Source organism: Populus nigra, chromosome 16 (assembly GCF_951802175.1).
Source record: "Populus nigra chromosome 16, ddPopNigr1.1, whole genome shotgun sequence".
Lineage (NCBI taxonomy): Eukaryota > Viridiplantae > Streptophyta > Magnoliopsida > Malpighiales > Salicaceae > Populus > Populus nigra.
In genome coordinates, this window is record NC_084867.1 from 11867410 (window position 1) to 11889221 (window position 21812).

The following is a 21812-nucleotide window of genomic DNA, read 5'->3' on the forward strand; positions in this document are numbered from 1 at the left end:
ATTCCTTGTGATCACAATTTTGAGGGTAGCCATAATGAAATTTTAATGGCAAGGACAATCTCCATTATAGAGAGCATGAACACCATTTTCTAAGTAAAATCACAATTTGTATTACGAGACGGTTACATAAAACAATATTTCACGAGTGGTCATTTCATTAAGAGAGCTAACCCGAACACCATATCCCCTAAACTATTCAAGCTATCATGGTGTAATACATACAGCCTTGAAACCCAGCCAGCAATGAAGAAACAGCTCCCAGTTCCACTGCCAAGTAGTCCTTCGAATAAAACAGACTACACAACTATTTGCCAATTCGAATGAATACCGGAGTTACAAACAACATGCTAGCAAAGGTTTGCTGAGAAAGGAGTCGAGCTCTACGCAACATTCAACACATCCGGCAAGGCGTCAGGAGCACCACCACTTTGACCATTGAGAACAATAACATTCCCATCAGAATCAACATCTATAATAACAGAATCACCTTCTTTGATCTCTGCTGAAAGCATTTTCTCAGCCATGCTGTCCTCGAGAAGCCTCATTATAGCTCTTCTCAAAGGCCTTGCACCATAGGCTGGGTTATACCCTTCATCTACCACCCTATCTCTAAATCTCTCTGTCACTTGAAGCTCTATTTCCTTGGCCTTCAACCTCTCAAAGACCTCCTTCAACATTATATCAGCAATATCCTTGACCTCCAGCTTGGTAAGTTGACGGAAAACAATCATCTCATCCAATCTATTTAAGAATTCCGGCCTAAAATACTGCTTTAACTCCTCTGTCACCAGGCTCTTAATCCGATTGTAACTGCTATCCTTCTCATCATAATCAAGATCAAATCCAATCTTGCGTCCTCCCTTCTCAATAACACTGCTACCAACATTTGAAGTCATTATCAGGAGGGTGTTTTTGAAGTCTACAGTCCTGCCCTTGCTGTCTGTCAACCTTCCATCTTCAAGAATTTGAAGCATAATGTTAAAGACATCAGGATGGGCCTTCTCAATCTCATCAAAGAGTACCACAGTGTAAGGACGACGCCTAACAGCCTCCGTCAACTGACCACCCTCAGTGTAACCAACATAACCAGGAGGCGAACCAATCAGCTTAGCAACAGTGTGTCTTTCCATGTACTCACTCATATCAAGACGGATCATGGCTTCTTCAGAGCCAAAGTAATAGGCAGCTAGTGCTTTTGCCAATTCTGACTTCCCGACACCAGTTGGACCAGAAAATATGAAGCTAGCAATTGGTCGATTGGGATTCTTGAGTCCAACACGAGCTCGGCGGATGGCACGGCTGATTGCCTTGACAGCTTCATCCTGGCCAACGACTCGCTTGTGAAGGGTATCTTCCATCTTTAGGAGACGGTCAGATTCGTCTGTGGATACTTTCTCTACTGGAATTCCAGTCCAAGAAGAAACAATGTGCTGAATGTCTGATTCAGTGACAGTGGGACCTACATCCCCTGCCTCTGTCTCAGCTTTGCTCATCTCTTTGCCTTTCTCCACAATAGCTGCAATCTGTGCTCTAAGGTCCATTTCTCTGTCTCGCAATTCCCCAGCCTGTTTAAGATTACCAATGAAGTGAGTTAGCTCAACAAATTGAGAAAAAAAATCAACATTAAGAAACAAAAGACACAAGCAATTGGTGGTCTTATAGTCTCACAGGCTGTGGCACCTCTTCTGAAACAATTTTTTCACTGTTCAATAATTAGACAACTAAAAAATTTGAAATCGTAACACAAAATATTTTGGAAGTTCATTAAAATTTCTGATCTCATGGAAACAAGCAGGGTAGTCCTAGAAAACCCAATTAGACAATTGGAAAGCACAAAGAAAGAAGCAATTTGTACCTTTTCAAAGTCTTGGCCACGGACAGCTTCATCCTTTTCCTTTGTGATTTGTCTGACCTCTTTCTCAAGCTCTCTTGCTTCCTCAGGGACCTAAAAGAATAAAGTGAGGGGGAAAAAAAAGAATATTGAAGGATGATGATGGAGTAGCTGGATACAAGACTGTACCTGTGCATGACGAAGCCGAACCCGAGAACCAGCTTCATCAATCAAATCAATTGCCTTATCAGGCAGAAAACGGTCACTGAAACAAATGCAAGAAAAAAATATCAAGGGAGGGACAGCTTATAAAGGACTGTAATTATAGAGAGGGAGTAGATCTTTTGAAGGACTACTTATACCAGACAGACATGGAAAAAATGAAAAAAAAAAAAAAAACTTCAATAGAACGGTACTTCATAGAATTACAACAGAATCTCATAGGAAAAAAATGTGAATTTGGGAGCATCTGATAGAATTAAAGCCAAGTGGAGTAAAGCTTCTGAAATGGTCCAAGTACGTTTCTGGTGTATTGTGGAGGGTACAGCAGGAAGGAAAGAAAAACAGTAGGGAAAAACTTATTATGCACAAATCAAAAATATCAGCTCCAACAGAGACTGTCTGCAAGGTAGTCAAATGGCATCAATAACTATTGCAATTTGAAATGCTACCACTAGCTCTGCCAAGATGCATGTAAAATGCACCCCTACAGGGAATGATATCCTGGGTATTTTCATCTCTTTCCATTTATAATCTTGGGTAGCCCATCATATGGTATCTCACATTTCAAGTAAGCTTCAAGGTTTGCTCAAAAGACCTAACAATGGACTTCAGAAATACATTACTTGTTTTCTTAAGATATACAAGCAATGACTTTTCTCCTCTATAAATAAGCATTTGTGAAGCAAAAAGTGTGACAAATGCCGCAGATATGTGAAATTATAGAACAGAAATGTGAACTAGAAAAAAAAAAGTTCATTTATGGCTCACTTACCTGATGTACTGGTATGACAACTGAGCAGCAGCTACTAAGGACTCATCTGTGTAACGGAGCTTGTGGTGGATCTCATATCGCTCACGAAGTCCTTTCAAAATCTGTATCGTTTCATCTACAGATGGCTCAGGTACTTTGACTGGCTGGAAACGTCTTTCTAAAGCAGGGTCCTTCTCAATGTGCTTTCTGTATTCATCTAGGGTTGTAGCTCCAATACACTGCATTAAGGAGGATGAATCAGAATCGAAGTCGAATTTGAAACTTGGAGCCACAAATTTCAAATATAAACAATAACATATATTGACCATACAAAGAGGGACAGTGGCCAGCCCCAAACGCTGGATATAACAGTTTCAGTTATTACAACATCTAATAATCAGGTCCAATAAAGACTCGATAATTCAAGGAAACACAAAACATGACAATTTAGAGACAAATTCATAGCTAATAAGAAGACTCGACACAGGAAAGGCTTCAGAGTTTCCAAACCATAGAAAAAATTGAGCCAGAAATTGAGAGAAGGTATGATCAAATCAAGTTTAAGCACCAAAAGAAATTTAAAAAAAAAAACTCGAAAGTTTAACACACAATAGGCTTCAATGAACGGTTCATCAAGGTATGATCAACTCAACTTTCATAGTCAGCATTTTTTTGAAAAAAATAAGTGAAGCTTAATAGTCAGCATAGTAGATGTAACACTCAAACTGCATGCAACAAACTGATAATGGCCTCCAGCCATAGCATTTAACAATTACCCCCAATTACATCTAGCTGATCCCCAAAACTCAGATGGTTTAAAAAAAAATAGCCAGTGAACATCATGTGTACAAGACAAGAAAAAGTTACCTGCAATTCACCTCTTGCAAGAGCTGGTTTCAAGATATTAGCAGCATCAATAGCTCCTTCTGCAGCTCCTGCCCCTATCAGGGTATGCACCTCATCGATAAAGAGCATTATTTCATCACTCTGCTTGATTTCCTCCATTAGCTTCTTTAATCTTTCCTCAAACTCTCCACGGTATTTAGTTCCAGCAACAAGAAGGCCCATATCAAGGGTGATAACCTGGGTTACACCAAAAAAAATATCAGTCTTTCTAGAGTACAGTATTCTCCTGACCAACTCAAAATTTAAATGGAAATCCTTTATAAAAACTTATCATAAATATAGCATAGCAATGCAAATTTCTTGCAAATTCTGACGGTTATGAATAAGTACTAGAATGAGCAAAAAAAACATTTGTCCATCAGCTCATTGAATCTCCCATTTAAAACTGTGGTTTTAACATTACAAATGATTGAGGAAGCTTTGTTTATTAATAGGTGTGCCCTGAGAATACATGATTCGGTGCAATTGTTATACCAATGTTAGTAGACCTTTCGAAGTTCAAAAGTCATCCTGGAACACCTAAATAAAAAGTCGTTTCACAATCTGCTATTTAAAAAGAAGAGCAAGTTATTCAGGTCAAAATTTAACCTTATAGCTTCAGAAGGGTCCACGCTGTAACCATTTATACCAATAAGCACAACTAAGTAAGCCAAAAAGATGAGAAAAAAACCCAGATGCCCACCCAAACCATGTCAAGAAACTGGACCAACACGCACCTTCTTTCCCTCAATTGTCTCAGGAACATCACCACTTGCTATCCTCTGAGCAAGACCTTCAGCAATTGCTGTTTTTCCAACCCCTGGTTCTCCAATTAGACAAGGGTTGTTCTTAGTTCTTCGGCCCAAGATTTGGATGACACGTTCTATTTGTGGCTGCCTTCCAACAACAGGATCCAATTTACCCTGAAGGAGAAAGAAATCATCTTAAGACAAGCGCCTAAAAGAGAAGTAGCTACATATAACATATTAACCATAAAAAAAATAAGCCTTAATATTAAATCACCTCCTCTGCTAGCTTAGTCAGATTAGTTCCATATTCCTCAAGTGTAGGCATCTTGTTGTTACTGCTTCCAGGTCCAACAGTGGATCCAGCCAGGTTCTCCGTGCTCTCACCCACCATGCGAATGACCTAATCACAACAGTCAACACTTCATTGATTCTAAAATTACAAATTAAGTAGCTCAATGACACAGAAAATTAGGTTGACAAAGTTCTAAAGATGCATTGCTTGCCTGAGTTCGGATGTTACTAGGATCAGCGCCTAAATTCTCAAGAACACGGGCTGCTACACCCTCACCTTCACGAAGTAGCCCGAGAAGTAAGTGCTCAGATCCAATGTAGTTATGACCTGAAAAGATTCATGGAGGTCGGATCTGGTTAACATTGAAGGCTTCATTTCTTGAAGCATCACATACAAACACATAACAGAATCACTGCCCAGTTGAGAGGGAAAAATTGAGTCACAAGAACTGGAATGGACTTGAATTACAAGGCAAATCTTGTGATTCCATTCATTTAGCATAGTTCAATATCTCATTGGAGTTGTATCTCTCAACAACACATATTATGTTATGATTGCAATAACAGTTCCATGTGAAATTCTACAGTAATCTTCAAAAGTATTCATCCCAAATTTAAGAGGAATTGGTTCAAAATACACCTATTCCAATACCCAGAAACTAGGTTTTGCCCGGTCAAAGGCAGAAAAAGGGAAAGAAAAAGAATCTAACCAAGTTGGCGAGCTTCCTCCAATGATAGTTCCAGGACACGCTTGGCACGTGGAGTGAATGGAATTTCGACAGCAACAAATCCACTGCCCCTCCCAATAATCTTCTCTACTTCTACACGTGCATCTTTAAGATTAATTCCCATGGATTTGAGAACCTTTGCAGCAATTCCGGTCCCTTCACCAATAAGACCCAACAGGATTTGTTCTGTTCCAACAAAATTATGACCAAGCCGTCTCGCTTCCTCTTGGGCAAGCATGATTACTTTGATTGCTTTTTCTGTGAAACGTTCAAACATAGCTCTAGGTACAAATCGCTTAGCCTTTTGCTGCCTGGGAGAGATTGTAATTGCAACCTTGGAATGGAAAGATTGTCCATGTCTCAACAGTGTATCTAAACAGTTAGCACTTCGCAATCCCGAGTATCCACTCATTACCAAACCCTGAGATGGTGAGCTGGACATCATTTTGGCAGAGTAATCTCTTCGTTTTTTAGATTCTTCAAATTGACAATGCCTTAGACAAGGAGCTACGGCAGGAATATTAGCAGAATGAACTAGAAGTCTAGCCATGTTATGTTTGGGAAAGAGTCTGCAAGTCACAATGGCATATGTCAGTGAAAACCTTATAACAAAGGAGCAAAGAGACAAAAAAAAAAAAAAAAAAGAGTTCCTTAATACCAGCTTGAGGAAATTAATCACAAATCAATACTCAGAGTCTAATGATATGAAAAGAGGAATCTTATCATAAAATCATCCAATGAAAAGCAAAAACCCATTCATTGTTTCCGCATCATTTGTCGGCAACTGCAGCGTGTAACGATTTGAAAATCAAAACAGGTCAAGATTTCTCAGGGATAAAGCAATCCCCTGTTGAAATAGTTCATTTCACAAAGAATAAAATACTAAAATTTAGCAGAGCCAGCATCGAAAACAGAAAACACAAGCGACTAACATCATTCCCTACTATTTCACAAATTAAAACATCATTCGAACCTAACCAGAAAAGTAAGTAAACCTTGTCTGAAGACTCTCCTCTCTATCTACCAAAATCAATCTTTTTTCTAATAACTAATATCAACTCGAACAGCACAATTATCCATAAAACAGACCGAAGCATCTCTTCTATCTACAAAAAAAAAAAAAAAAAAAACTACCAGTTTTAGACTAACTATAATAATAATAACCATAATAACCTTAAAACCTGATCAATTCAAGATATATATAATCAAAAAGCACTAAATAAATAGAAGAACAATCAACTATTTACTCTATCTAGTAAAACCCTAAAAAAATTATAAGTAGTTGAATTGAAACAAAAATCAACGAACAGCAACTTCTCAAAAAAAACTAATATTTGACAGATTGAAATGTAACAAACAAGCAAAGAAACAAGAGAATCAATCAAGCTTACCGAGATTAACTTAAACGGAAGGATGACAAAATTAAACGGGAAGAGAGAGAGAGACCTGAAGGGGTCTATCTTTAGAGAAATGGAAGAAGAGAGGGATAGAAAGGCCCTCAACAAGTGGGAGGAGGAGGAGGGGATAGAAATATAGATGGATGTGGTTCATGATAAGATATTATTTTATATTATATTATATTATAATATAATATAATAATATCGAACTGTTTTAATTTTCTTATGGTCCCTTTATTTTTATGTTTGGTCATGTTACATCCTTTTATAATATTGGGTTAGATTCAACTCTTGTGAAGATAGAAATGTGCTTCAAATTGTACTCACTAAAGGCTCCACTTAGAGGTTTTAACTTTTAAGATTGATAAACCGATACTATGATCATGTTTAAAAGCTAATATTTTAGTTCAATTAATATCAATTGTTTTGGATCTTATTATACAGATTTAAAAAAAAAGGAAAAAAATATTTTTTTAGAATATCATAAAATAAGTAAAATTTATATGTTATTGGTAATTTTATTTTATATTTCTTACTATTAGTATAAATGACCCAAATTTAAATTGATTTCTGATTATATTTAGATTAATTGAATGTGCTTTAATTTTAAACCTATTGTAAATACAGATTTAGCTTGAATCTTGTTTAAAATAGATAAATTGATTATAGAAACATTAAAAGTTAGATGAACTCAATTTTTAACATCAATTGAAAATACAAGATATTATTCAATCCGTTTTAAAGTCAACCAAATACACAAAGTAGAGGGACTAAATATGATTTTTGACCCCTTCGGCTGCGTGACGGGTTAACATTACAGCGGTCTTTTGATAGTTAATCTCACTGCAGGTTTTGCACCGTTTATTTCTATGGGTTACACGTGGTTTGTTGTGATCGGTGTCGTGTGAGGGTCAGAGTAGGTACTAGAGAATCTTATCGAGGGTCAAAAAGTCAACCTGGTTTAGATTTTTTTGTCACTGTAGAATAGTTGCATACGGGACTTGATATCTTGATTTTTTTTTCTTTATTTCTTTTTTTAATGGCGTGGAGTGATCTCTTGATATTCTTTTCCCTTTTTTTATATTTATATAGTTTCCCGTTATCTTGTTTGATATTTTATTACACAATTAGTAAATATTCTTTACCTCTTTGATGTTTTAATAGCTTCTCATTCCTGAAGTAATGCGGTAAATTTCATTTTTTTTTGCAATAAATTATTTAATTTCTGATTAAGAGTACATTACATTGGTAAACAATTACAAATCAAGATCTCATTAACTTTTTTTAATTAGCTAAATAAGGTTGTATCCTTCAAATTTTATAGTTTTAACATGAATTTTTTTATTATTATTATTAGCGTAGATGTTTGGACCAACTTGTATGTATCTCAACTAATCTTACGGGTCCTGAAATTAATAATCATGTAAGCTTTTAATAGTTCTGGAATTTATGAGACTCGAACTAGTGATTTTTAAATAGTAAATCTAAGATCTGACTAGTTAAATGACACCCTATTGTTGGTGTCAACATAATTAGAATGCATACATAACAAAACAGGTCTTTCCCATCTCAATGGTCGAGTAATTTTATTAAATTTTACATGAGATTATGATGTAATTTTTTCCGTAGATTGTCTAGTATCTAAATGTTTATTAGAGGGTCGGCGGGGAAAACTAAAACTAAAAAAAAAATGTGTAAATTGTGGAGAGAAATAGAGTGATAAAGGTTCTTAAAATGGAAACTTGTAGCGTGTAGGACCGCACATTTTTTGGAAATATCAATGACAATATGTGAGGGGGAGCCTAAAAAAATCTAGAGGAAATTGGGGTCGGCAAGAATTTTTGGCCTTGTTGTCAGCTCTTGCACCATCTTTGAGTTTTCAATCCTTTTTTTTTTCTTTTTTTTTTGTTCCAGTTTTCTGGGGGTGAAGGAAATTTGGCTTAAATCCATCCACACAAATGTGAGGCTCACTGGAATTTCATATAATTTTGGTAATATTAGTTTAATGTTTTTTAAAATAAAAAAAACCCTCCACTGAACAAAGCCTGAGTCACAGCAACTTCAATTCCGTGCAAGAAATTTGTGAAGAGACATGTTCTCGTGGAGCATGAAACAAACCCAGATGAAATCTAATGTTCTTTACTTGGCTTCAAAATTGGCAACGATAAACAGAACGGGATGCCAACAAAAAAAAAAAACAGCATCAAACGTTGCGTGGATGGATAGATTGAATTGAAGTTTTCAATCAATCCGAGAATACGACCATTAAAGCAAGAAAAAAAAAAGGAGGGAGTATACTTTTGTCAGTCTTTTAATAACTAGTTTATCCGTGGCGGCTGCAGATTAGATCAAAATACAAATTGAATGTGAAAAAATTAACTTACCTATCAGATTCATTTTGAAATCTCTTAACTTGCATGAGAATTGCTTTTAACGTGAAAGAATTGACTTTATGGTATAAAACCAGTTTAAATAATCAATAAAAAAATATTTAGTTTGATTTTAAGAAAAATTAAGATTTTTTTTAATTTTAAGATGATGATATATTATACTGGATCTCGCGACTTAACTCATTAAATTCATAATTCAAATCATGAACTTTATTTTAAGTTATTTTTAATTATATGATAATAAAAATAAACGCCTGTAAAATTAAGTATCAATTAAATATCGAAATTTTTATATGAGATTGTGATAACCTTATAAAAAGCAATGTAAAAAATATAAAAAGCAATTTAAAATCAATCAAATATTAAATGAAAAAAATAAAAAAAAAATTATCAAAAAAATTCTTTTTGTACAAATAACAAAGAAGCGGGAGGTTTTATCTTGGTTTTTTTTTAATTAATGTGAATATTGAGACTAGTTTGCATTCATTTTAATTAATTTTATAGAATTTGAATGTGAGTTTTCAATAGCCCTAAAAAACTTTAATTTATAATTATTAAAAAATAAATTTAAAAACTGAAGAGTTGTACTAGCATCATGATTGGTTTTATCCCAATTCTTATGAGATAATTATTGGAAAGGAAAAGAAATGGGTAAAGACGAAGTGTTCTGGCTAACGATAGGCCCATACATGTTGAGTTGAGAATAATGGACTCGAAAACCTGTGCAGTTTGGAGTGTAGCACAAAGACATAAGCAAAGGCCCACGGGCTAACTTGTCTAGCCCACGAAACAGAAATCTCTCATGTTTGTACTGTGGTGAAGGTCAGGGGTTAAGAACTTAAGAGTTAGCATTTAACTCGCTTTAATTTCGCGGTGGGGACAAAGATTCATTTATTTATTTGAAAACGTTTTGACATCATGTTTTTTTTTAAAAAAAAAAAATTATAATATTTGAAGAAGTATCATGACTGAATAATCCATTCTCACCGATTGATTAAACAAATTAACCTTCAAGAAGTCTTATTCTAGGAATTAAAATTAAAAAAATAATCATATTTCAGTAAAAAAGAAAGGAAAAAACGAGATGTGTAATCGAGTTAGCAATGAAACAATAACATGATATAGCTATTTACTTGTGTCTATGTGTAAAACGGCATCATTTTTCGCTGTACGAAGAATCATGGCCTCATGGGGGTGGGGTACCCCAGAGTGTAGGGCAGTTTTACACATACATGTCCCCAGGTTCACGGGGTTACACGAGAAACATTAAAGGCAGCTTTCCTTCCCTAAGCCATGGCAGCCAAGCTGCAGCTCATTTAAGACTGATCATATCACTCCCTTTCTCATCTCCTCTTTAACATTTTTTTTCTCCTTCAATTTTACATTTATTTCAATTAAATGTGGTCCTTATCTCCACTTGCTAATGCATTTACAATGTAGATTTAGTGGGCCCATCTGGCTGTACGTGGTGGGTTTCTTCTTCGAGTCTATATCATAATAATTTCATCATAAACTAGGAAGATTAATGCTTACGTATACTTTATTTAATAAGCATTTAATCGCACAGTTTATTGTTCATATATAGAAAAATAAAAAAAGAAATAGGCTCAAATCCGACTTCTTGGTCAGAGGGAGGGGATGTGGACTGATATACTAGAATTTAATAATTTATTCTCTATTTCTAGAGGTGCATTTAAAAAAAACAAAGGAAATATCTGTCAATAAGAGAAGGGGCGACGTGGAAATGTAATTTAATTATGACAAATTTAAATGGATGATTATTTTTTTATCAAGGGGCTTGATATTTACCAAACAATTGATTGATTGTTGTAGGAGTTGTTCAGAGCATAGTTTTTAGATCCGGTCCAGTTCAAGGCCTGGATTCCGGGTTTTAATCAGGTCACCCGAGTCAAAAAAAATTTTTTAATCAAAACGATGTCGTTTTGGTAAAAAAACAAAAACCAACAGATTGTAATCGGGTTTTTAACTGGGTCTTATTAGGTCAACTAGATTTTTTCTTTAACCCGGCTTGATTATAGTCCCAAATTAACCGGCTCCTAAATCCACCTGTTAAATCAAATTGGATTTCAAAATTATGGTCAAAGGAGTTGGCAAAACACAATGTGACTAACTTCTCAAATTACTTATGGGTTAGGGCACTCTATCATCTCAACAGAGAAAGTTCATGACTTTATTTTGCATGGATTATTTTTTTTTTTAACCCGACCTGATTTTAGCTTTGAATTAGTTGGGTTCTAGATCGAATCATCGAACCAGACTGGATTTCAAAACTCTAGGAAAGGAGTTGGCAAAATACAATTTGACCACCTTATCAAATTCAAATTACTTACTGGCTAGGGCACTCTTATCATCTCAGCAGAGGAAGTTCATGACTTTATTTTGCATATATTACTTTGGCAATCAAATAATTATACAATAGTTTTATAAGTTTAAAATTTATTTCAGTAAAAATAACATTATTTTTTAAAAAAATATATATTTAAAATTTGCTAATTGGACCAAATCCATATTAATATTTTTTCGCTACAACTTAGAACTCGGTTCGAATTAAACTTCGGGTCATGGTCTCTTCTATCAATCTAACATGCTGAGCTGGTTTTGATAACTATATACTATATTTTTTTAAAAAAATTATGTTATTATATATATGAAACAAAACATTGGAAATGGACGGGAAATAGAAGTGGCTACATGAGAGTACGTAACAGGAAGGTTGGAGAGGAGGGGAGATGATGGTAGACAGACAGGAGGGGGAAGAGGGGAAGTAACTGTTGACCAATCAAATCCCGAAAAAGAAAAAGGTTTTTTGGGGGGGCAGACAAGTTAAGGTTTTTGATTGGGTATTAGGTGCGGTGAAGTAAAAAGATTCACGAGATGCTTGGGGAGACGAGAGCAGATCTTTACTTGCACATATCCTCCTCAAATTTATTCCCAAAAAAAAAATAAAAACATAAGAAAAATCTCCAAAACCTTCTTGCTTTTTAAACTAGATTCGAAGCAATTTATAAAAAATATATATATATAGAATTTTGGAAATAACACCCTTCAAATTTAAAAATGTTAATATCAATAAATTTAGCATGCTCCCTGGTAATAACACAGTAATGGCTTTTATTTAGTGTTTAATTACTATTCCATGGTATAAAATATGAAACACAAAGTATATATTTTAATTTCAAAAATACATTAATTTACTTTAAAATTGTTTAAAAACAAATTTATATTATTTTTATATTTATTTCTCCAACAAAATACATCTATCCTTTTTATTTTAAAAGATAACTACTACGTGCATATTTATATTCAATTCTCATTTTTATTAAAACTCTAATAAAATAGAGAAATGGCAACTTATAACACTTTTGTCCAATTCAACATGCTTTTGGTAAAAATTTAATTTTTTTCTATTTCAAATTAACTTTTTTATATTTTTAAATTGTTTTGATATGTTGATGTCAAATATTTTTTTTAACAAATATATATGTATTATTTTAATATATTTCTAAATAAAAAATATTTTAAAAAATAATCATTTACCCATCTTCGATTATATGAATACATTTTTAATTTCCCTGGGTGTAAGGTTAGAGGCTGGAAAGTGTGTGTTTTGAATGTTGTAATTCAAGATCACGAATGGTACCTTTTATTTTGAATATTCAAATTCAAAATCACGTTCATACACAATCCCAAACAGGGAATACATATCTGAATTGCTTTCCATATGATATGATCGTATACAAAACGCAAAAGCCAGAAAAGTTCATCCGAAAGTATCCCCTCTTTGACACACATATAAGAAATTTCAGGGAAGTTACTGTGAACCTTTTGAATCACTCAGTCGCTATCTAATATCTGCCTAGATGAGAACAACTAAGGGTGAGGTTCATTCAAGAAGACAAAAGAACAGGTAAGAGACATAATTCTCAGACAACAATTTTTTTTTTTTATAAGTTTAACGTGGATATCCGGATTAGTTTACGCGTACCTCGACTAATCTCACAGACTCTTCTGAAGTTAACGACCATGTAAACCTCTAGTGATCATCATATGAGCAATCACAAAACTCGAACATGAGATCACATAAAAAATAAACCTCTTAATTCCAAACTTTTAATATTGAACCACCACCTAGATAGTTCACATACAATGTCTTTATCTTTAATGTAATTGCCATGGGAATATGTGTTCATGTGGTTACAGTTCCTTACTCTTCAATTATTTTGATTATTTATAATCTTCTAGACAATATGTATGAGAATTTTACAATATAGACTGCGGTTTGAATGAAAAAAAAAAAACCTACAAAAAATTATATTTATACTGAAAAAAATTATTAGATATTATTATTAAACTTAACTCAATAGATTAATATTGAATTCTCTTGATTTAATTCCATGGCTAGATTTGATTTAAAAATAATCTTGTGAAAATTACTCTGATATAATCCGGTTAACTTGATAAATTCAAAACTATCTTGAATAATAAATTAAAAATATGGTTTAGTTTTTTAAAAGGCAAATCAGAAAACTAGTAAAATTAGGATTTAGTTTTAAAAAAAATCAAAGAAGATATTTCTCTAACATCAAGGGGCGATATATTGAACCGACCTTGGTTTTGCGATTTAAGTCGTAAAACTCGTGATCTAAGTTATAAAATCTACTATTTTTTAATTATTTTGATTTAATGATATGATAACAAAAATAAATATTTGTAAAGATTGAGTATCAATTAAATATCAAGATATTTGTTTGAGATTGCAATAATTATATAGAAACATAATGACTAATTTAAAATTAAAAAAATAGAAAGTATAATATTTTTAAAGAAAAAGAAAACAAGTTCAAAAATCTTTTTAAAGAAAATGGGTGAAGCGCGGCTTTTGAATTTCAGTATAGAGAGTAATTAGCATGCTAAATTAGTCTTGGAACTATTCCCATTTTTGGCAATAAACAACTCGACTCTTATTACAAATGAATTTAGAAAAATAAAATCTTTTCTATTTTGAAAAATTTCTAGAAACCAAAATAGAAAATGTGCTACAAAATAGAGAATTTATTTTTTTTCCATATAAAAAAACACAAAAGTGAAACTTTAACCTTCAAATTATATATATATATAAATAAATAAAAGAAAACTAACCTTCTAATCTATAACTAAATCATCATTTCTATACAAGTAAAGGTGGTTTCAGTTATAGCCCATTACTTGTAAGAAAGATATATATACACGCGCGCGTGAAAACACATCGTGTGAACAAGAAAGATGGAAATGGGGACCGCAGCTTAAAATATACCAAGGCAGAAAGAAAGGATTCTCCCTTGGTTTGTTGGTACCAGAACTACATTTGGCTGCTACTGAGGCAAGGTATGAATATGAACTCACCAGCCATCTTCCTTGCCTTCACAAATCACTGTTATTCAAATCAACATGGTCCGGCAGGTGCACATGATATGTTTTAGACTATGATGATGGTGATGGTTTGAAATATTTTTTTATTTAAAAATATTTTTTTATATATTTTTATATTTTTTTAAAAATTATTTTTATCATCAACAAATTAAAACAATCTAAAAACATAAAAATATCATTTTAAGTTAAAAAAAAAACATTTCATATTTTAAAAGAACGTGATTTGCATCGCGTTTCCAAACATTTCCGAGCTTGACTCGGTTTGAACAAGCCATCTTAGTAGGTCAATTAATGATCCGGTCAGCTCGGTCATAAGGTTTGATTTAAAAAATAAATCAAAATTATGTTTTTTTAAAAAATTTTTTATCAACCTAAATTGGTCGAACTTGGGGGGGAAAAGAAGGCATTTTGAGCTTCGAAACTGAAATGAGATTCACAAGTCTCTAGTTCCATGTCTACACCTCGGTGACTTGAGTGGTGAAGGGATTTTATTTAAAAATGAAAAGTTTCATGAAAATCATTTGCGTTTTAAAAAAACATATTTTTTTTCCAAATATAATTCCAGAAGTACAATACAATCAGTTTAGGTTAATCTGACTAAGAAATTATGATCAATGCCTGTTGGTATACGCAAGTGATACTCACAGTATGTTCTTGAGATTGCTTGCCCTTTTCTTTTCTTATTAAAAACGAAAGGAGGAGGGCTTTTATCATGAAAAAAAAACAACAATTTTCAAATTAAATCCATTTTTTCGTTAATTCCAAGGAAAATTCATAAGCGGTTTGTACACATTAACGTTGTTTGATCTGCCAAAAACCTGTCAATCATGCAACAGCACGACACTAAATATTGTAACTGCTACAGAATTTATTTATTTTTTGTCTAAAACTCGAGTAAGAGAGGATTTAAGTTTGCAGGTTAATTAAAATGCTATCTATGATCTAACAATTAGATAAAATCACGCTAAAGGAAAATAAATTGAAGAAACATATTCATTGAATCCTGCCGATCATGGGGGGTCGATTTAGTGACTTTGTTGACTCAAATTTGGCCCAATTTGATTTTTTGAAACCAATTTAAATATTAATCTAGATAAACATGAACAAATATCATTTTAATTAAAAAAAATAATGAAAGAACATCGTTTTAAATTAATTTATTAATATAATCCTTAATTAAGACCCCGGCCTGAAAAATATGGCAGGAATAAATAACAATTTAGAAAGTATGGTTTTCTATGCTGGCACTTGTTGCATAAACTAGAGCCTAATGCATAAATTTTAGGTCAATTATTTTTTTTCCCTCATCCCAAGAAATAAAAAAAAAAAGAGATTTATGGGAATTAAAACGGCAGTCTCTTTCTTTACTTTGCTGGCAGATGTAGGAAGCAAAACAGGAACAAGATGCACAAAATTAAGGTTAAGAGAACGAGTGGCCCTGATGTGATTTCAACAACAACAACAAAAAAAAAAAAGCTAGCCAAAAACACCGAAAGAGACAAAAAGCTCGTAGAGTAGGAGTGATTAGTGTAACGTTCAAAGGGAGAGCGTGTCACATCCTTTCTCAAAAATGGACATCTTTACCTCTCTGGCTCTTAACAATGCCAATAAAGCAAGCTTCGCTTATAAAAAGCTAATGCCCTTTTCCTTCTGCAACGTCCTCTTCTCCCTCCCTCCCTCCCTCCCTCCCTAAGTCCGTCTCTTCTCTCATTTTCTTTTTAAGCAACTTGTTTTGTCTTCTTTCCTTTATAGTTTTCTCTAAAAAAGACTGGAAAAAACCATGCTTTCTAGACTAAATAGCACCAGTGTTTGGCTCGAAGATCATAAAGAAGAGCAAGATTCAACAACAAACCACCTCCACCACCACCACAACAACATTAACAACACTACTGCAGCTGGTTGTGGTGGGGTCATGTTGGAGGGCAGGGAAGAAATGGGTTCTTTTTCTACTTTTAAATCCATGCTTGAAGTGGAAGATGAGTGGTATGTGAGTAACAACAACAATACTATTCATCAAACCCATCAAGACAGTATCAAAGACCTCACCTTTTCACCAGGTCTTGGTGACCCAGATAATCTCTTGCTTCACCAAGTGGATTCTTCCTCATCTTGTTCACCTTCCTCTTCAGTTTTCAACAACTTGGATCCTTCTCAGGTACATTACTTTATGCATCCAAAACCGTCTTTGTCTTCACTCCTTAATGTGGTTTCTAACAACCCTTTAGAGCATGGGTTTGATTTGAGTGAAATTGGTTACCTTGAGAATCAAGGAACAAACTCAGCTGCAACCGCAAATGTTTCAGCTTTGTTAAACAGGGGAGGTGGGGTTTTGGGAAACTTGGGGAATTTCTCGGATTTGAGTTCAAATAGTCAGATTAGCATTCCTAATTTATGTTCTGATCCACAATTTTCAAGTTCTCGGATGCTTCAGTTACCTGAAAATGGTCCTGGGTTAACTAGTTTTAGAGGGTTTGATGAGAATTCAGGGAATCAATTGTTTTTAAACAGGTCTAAATTGTTAAGGCCTCTTGAAACTTACCCTTCAAGGGGTGCGCAACCTACTTTGTTTCAAAAGAGAGCAGCTTTGAGGAAGAATTTGGGTGATAATGGAGGGAATTTGGGACTTTTGAGTGGGATTGATAGAGATAAAGGGAAGAGTGAAATGACTCAAATTAGTGAAGAGAATGACAAGAAGAGAAAATTTAGTGGCGGAGATGATTTTCTCGAGGATGTGAGTATTGATGGGTCGGGTTTGAATTATGATTCTGATGAATTTACTGAGAATACCAAGGTGGAGGAGATTGGTAAGAATGGTGGGATTAGTTCAAAAGCGAATAGTGGTGTTACTGGTGGTGGTGGTGTGGATCAAAAGGGGAAGAAGAAGGGGCTTCCAGCTAAGAATTTGATGGCAGAGAGGAGGCGCCGGAAGAAGCTCAATGATAGGCTGTACATGCTGAGGTCTGTTGTTCCAAAGATCAGCAAAGTAAGAATTTTCCTTCCTCGTCATTTTCCTGTGAATTAGATATTTCTTTCCTGTTATTTTTTATCCTTACAATCATCCAGCATGTTTGTGTTTGCTTGTGTCTGAAGGGAATGTTTGTAAATTGTTTTTTGAATGAATAGCATCTTCTGTCTGCATGTTGAGAAATGGATAAAAAAAAGTGCATTAATTCCTCTCACATGGACCCTGGTAGAGTTGTTTACTTTCACCATAATTTTTTGGGCCATTGTTAAGGTATTAAAAATTGTCTTCAACATAAAGTTGTTGAATTTCAGAATTTCTTCTTCTTTTCTTTTCTTTTTTCTTTCCTCTGAATTGGTTAAATGTTATTTTGAATTCCTTCTGATGATATATGTTTTCCTATCTTCCATAGACTTAACATTTCTTTCTATCCGTGCCTGTTTGAAGTTTAATGTTCCTAAAACTTCTAAATTGTTTGTATATTTTGCTTTCTTGTCGTGGTATACACATGGATCTCGATTTTTCATTTATTTATTCACAAGGTTGATTATTAAGTCACTGCTTGCATTCGGCAATGATTATTTTAAGAAATCCCCTTCCAATACACAGCTTGTGATTCTGACATGAGTTGCTGGCTTGCTTAAAATACCTGAGATTGTGTTTTGAACAAGAGAAAAGCGTAAAGGTTGGGTTTTATTTTAACTTACTAAGCTTTAAAACACATAAGAAAAACACAAGATACCTTGAATTTGTGAAGGATCTGCCTAAAGCCAAACTTTTCCCCTTCGGTCCAACGTGAATTGCAGCGCTCACCTAACTGTTTGGATTTCCTTAGTTTCCTTGAATCAGAAAAGAGTTCATAGCCTGATTCATTATACGCTGGTTCGTAAGAACACACCCACACTCACACACACACACACATATATATATGCACTTTTTTTGCTAATTATCCTCGGAAATATCTTGTCATTTAATTTTCGTTCTCATATAGATTCAGGAACTGCAGAAGAAGTAAAAAATATTCAAAATAACCTATTTTCTTACTGTCTTGGTTGGCTGAACCTCTAGCATGTCATTGAATTTTTATCACTGGGCTGACATGACATGTTCAATAATCATCTTGGACTGAGGAATATTGAGATTCATAACGCACATGACAAGCTCTTGAAACAATAGTCTTCAGTTTTTGTACTTTTTGTTTAATTTGGCTTATCTCGGTAATGCTTTCTCCAAAATCTGATATTTTAGGAGGAAAACAGAACTCTACCACTCTTTTAAGCCTAATTACTAGGAGATGCATTTGGATGTTGGAACTTCAAATTTTTCGCCCATGCTTCATTAAAATAATAAGATGTGAGTTTTAATGGTCTTGTGCTGACAGATGGATAGGGCATCAATCCTTGGCGATGCAATTGAATACTTGAAGGAACTTCTGCAAAGGATTAATGATCTCCATAATGAATTGGAGTCGACTCCCCCCAGCTCGTCATTGACACCGACCACAAGTTTTCACCCTTTGACACCGACTCCATCAGCACTTCCCAGCCGTATCATGGATAAACTTTGCCCTAGCTCATTGCCAAGCCCAAATAGCCAGCCTGCAAGGGTAATTTTTTCCCTTCTTTGTGCTGTGATTTCCTTATTGTCTCTAGTGTGTCCAAGATGATCACCTAGATTTTTCCATGCCCTATTTTCTACTGCCATGACATTCAGTTCCTGCTTCTAAAATATTCATGGAACAGTTCACTTGGATATGATATCATGGGCTCTGAATAACTTATAAAGCACAAACTTGGTTTCATGTGGTCTGTCTCTAATAAATATTGAAAATGGCTGATTAATTCTGTGTTACCCAAACATGGAAGCTTGTTTTTATATGTAAATGGTATTTTCAAGCTTTCTTTTAATCTTCTCGGGCATCAACTTTTTCATGGTGTTAAACTCGGTTGAGTTTCTATTTTGCTAAACATACAGGTTGAGGTTAGAGTGAGAGAAGGAAGGGCTGTAAACATCCACATGTTTTGTGGCCGCAAACCAGGTCTTTTGCTCTCCACCATGAGAGCTTTGGATAACCTTGGGCTAGATATTCAGCAAGCTGTCATTAGCTGTTTCAATGGTTTTGCCATGGACATTTTCCGAGCTGAGGTACATTTTCTCTGTTCTCAATCTAGAATACAAAGCTAAATTCTAGACAATGTGTTGCTAGCCTTGTATAAACTGATGTCAACCCACCCTGTGAAGTAAAAAACATAGCAAATGTGTAATTATTTATGATGATCCCATTAGTTTTACTTATTATCTGATAAAATGGAAGAGAAACTACAAGTAGGAGTTGAGCTTGTATGTCTGAAGTCTCTTTTGAAATTTTGGGATATATCACAACAGATGCATGGTCTTGCATCTATCCAAGGGTTTTCCATCTTATTTAGATGTGCTCAGACTGAGTTGGGATTGTTGTATTGTCTGCTTCATCCCTGGATTGGTAACATGACATATATCTTTTTATTCCTCAGCAATGCAAAGAAGGACAGGACATGCATCCAGATCAAATTAAAGCAGTTCTCCTGGATTCAGCTGGTTTCCATGGCATGATGTAGTGGTCAAATGAACTTGAAGAAAGGTTATGAACTTCAGTTGCCTATTGACGGGAAAAGGTTGCTCGATTGTTATCTTTTGTCAATCAAAGTGGTCTTCTATACCACCAAATAGTTACTAGTTAGCTGCCTCCAAAGGCCACCCTGTAGGATAGGTACCATGCAGAAAAATTCACCATTAGTTTTAAGTTTTTGGAAGAATCAGAATTCTAATAGTTCCTGCTTTTGCTGTAAGCATTTCAATAAAATTGGCCCGTTTGGAACAATACTCCCAAACTGTTACCATATTTTTGCCCATATAGGCTTGGCATCCTTAAAGGTACCATGCCCATGTCAGAAACAGACAGTAATTTAACATGTGCTCAAGCGTATCAACAGCCTGTTTCCTCGAAATGTTGGAGGAAACCTGTCGAGTCCAACTCGAATTTTTTATTCTTCTTTTCTGTAGCGTGGCTTATCCAACCATCTGAAAATCCAATCTTAAAAGTAAAAAGCTGTAGCTCAATTTTCCTTCCGTATGATCTCAGTCCTCACACACTTGCCACTTTCAAAATGGCTCTCCACTGCAGCTTTTCGCTTATCTTTTTGTAACATTTTTCCTCCAATTATGACAAGTACCTACCCTAATTTTTCAAATTACACAGGCCACCCGGTTCTTTTTTTAACATACCTCTAGAGTTTTAACTTCAAATTGCATTACAATGAAGTCACATGATAATGGAAAACAACTCGAGACAACGTTGAATTCCCACAGATGGCAGATGAAATTCGTTGATAAAAAGCTTATTAGGTGACCCTAGCTGATGAACTAGAACCATAAACCCAGTAACGTCCCTACTCTGGATCTCATAATATCTGCAAGCAAGGCCTGTCATAAACTTTGTCCAGCTAAGAAATTTGATATCCCATAATTTTAGTACGATACTTTGTATAGTAGTTTGAATTTACTCGAGACAACTTTGAATTCCCATCAACCAAGCAAGATACGGAACGAGAAAGACCCATCAGTGTAGTACAGAAACCAAAATTTTAAAGGAGAGAGCTCAGGTCCAATCGTCCATGTCCTTTGATCCAATCTGACGAAAAAGTCACACACATGCCCTAGATAAGATAAGACGAAACCTCCATCAATTGGCTGCAACAAATGAAAACCCAGTTTAATTTTTACCTCATTTTTTACATGTGGACACCCCCTTGTTCCCCCATCAATGCTAACTCCTCGCCAAAGGGTACCCTGGCCCCGCAACCCACATGCAGAAGACCGAGGCCCTTTATTTACTGGGATGGGTGGGTCAGTCACTCTTCTGTTATAGCTCACAAGCCACAACCACCCACTTCTCGACCTTTTTCTACTGTCTACCTAAATCTAAATGTTTTCTTTACGGTCCCGAGTCCTGACCTCCTAGGCTACATACAACACCTATCCAAGCGCCTACATTACCACAAACACTTGGCGTTGGCCATCAACGTTGGAAATCAAAGCTTATGAAGTACTTGAAAAATAAATGACTTGCTAGCAAAGCTTTGAGAAGGTCAGGAATGCGGAATCCAACATGATGGAACATTGGAAGATTAGCTAGAC

At 34.7% G+C, this 21812-nt stretch overlaps 2 protein-coding genes across 4 annotated transcripts; one reads left to right on the plus strand and one right to left on the minus strand.

The window, feature by feature from the left end:
* Nucleotides 1-85: 85 nt before the first annotated feature.
* On the minus strand, nucleotides 86-7006 carry LOC133676139 (chaperone protein ClpC, chloroplastic-like). Of its 3 annotated transcripts, none has more exons than XM_062097735.1 (11): nucleotides 6849-6994; nucleotides 6453-6563; nucleotides 5440-6026; nucleotides 4942-5057; nucleotides 4713-4838; nucleotides 4427-4612; nucleotides 3672-3887; nucleotides 2826-3043; nucleotides 2021-2096; nucleotides 1856-1945; nucleotides 86-1565 (listed from the first exon to the last, which is right to left on the minus strand). In XM_062097735.1, exons 3-11 carry the CDS (start codon nucleotides 6005-6007, stop codon nucleotides 381-383), a joined length of 2781 nt encoding a protein of 926 aa, XP_061953719.1. In that variant the 5' UTR covers nucleotides 6008-6026; nucleotides 6453-6563; nucleotides 6849-6994; the 3' UTR covers nucleotides 86-380. The 3 variants fall into 3 exon arrangements, with proteins under 3 accessions (XP_061953719.1, XP_061953720.1, XP_061953717.1); XM_062097736.1 differs by lacking the exon at nucleotides 6453-6563 and adding an exon at nucleotides 6116-6241 and having other exon boundaries at nucleotides 6849-6993; XM_062097733.1 differs by lacking the exon at nucleotides 6453-6563 and having other exon boundaries at nucleotides 6849-7006.
* A 9227-nt stretch (nucleotides 7007-16233) lies between these two features.
* LOC133675758 (transcription factor ICE1-like) lies at nucleotides 16234-20498 on the plus strand. Its single transcript, XM_062097234.1, has 4 exons — nucleotides 16234-17657; nucleotides 19018-19242; nucleotides 19611-19781; nucleotides 20150-20498. Exons 1-4 carry the CDS (start codon nucleotides 16455-16457, stop codon nucleotides 20231-20233), a joined length of 1683 nt encoding a protein of 560 aa, XP_061953218.1. The 5' UTR covers nucleotides 16234-16454; the 3' UTR covers nucleotides 20234-20498.
* The last annotated feature ends 1314 nt before the right edge of the window (nucleotides 20499-21812 follow it).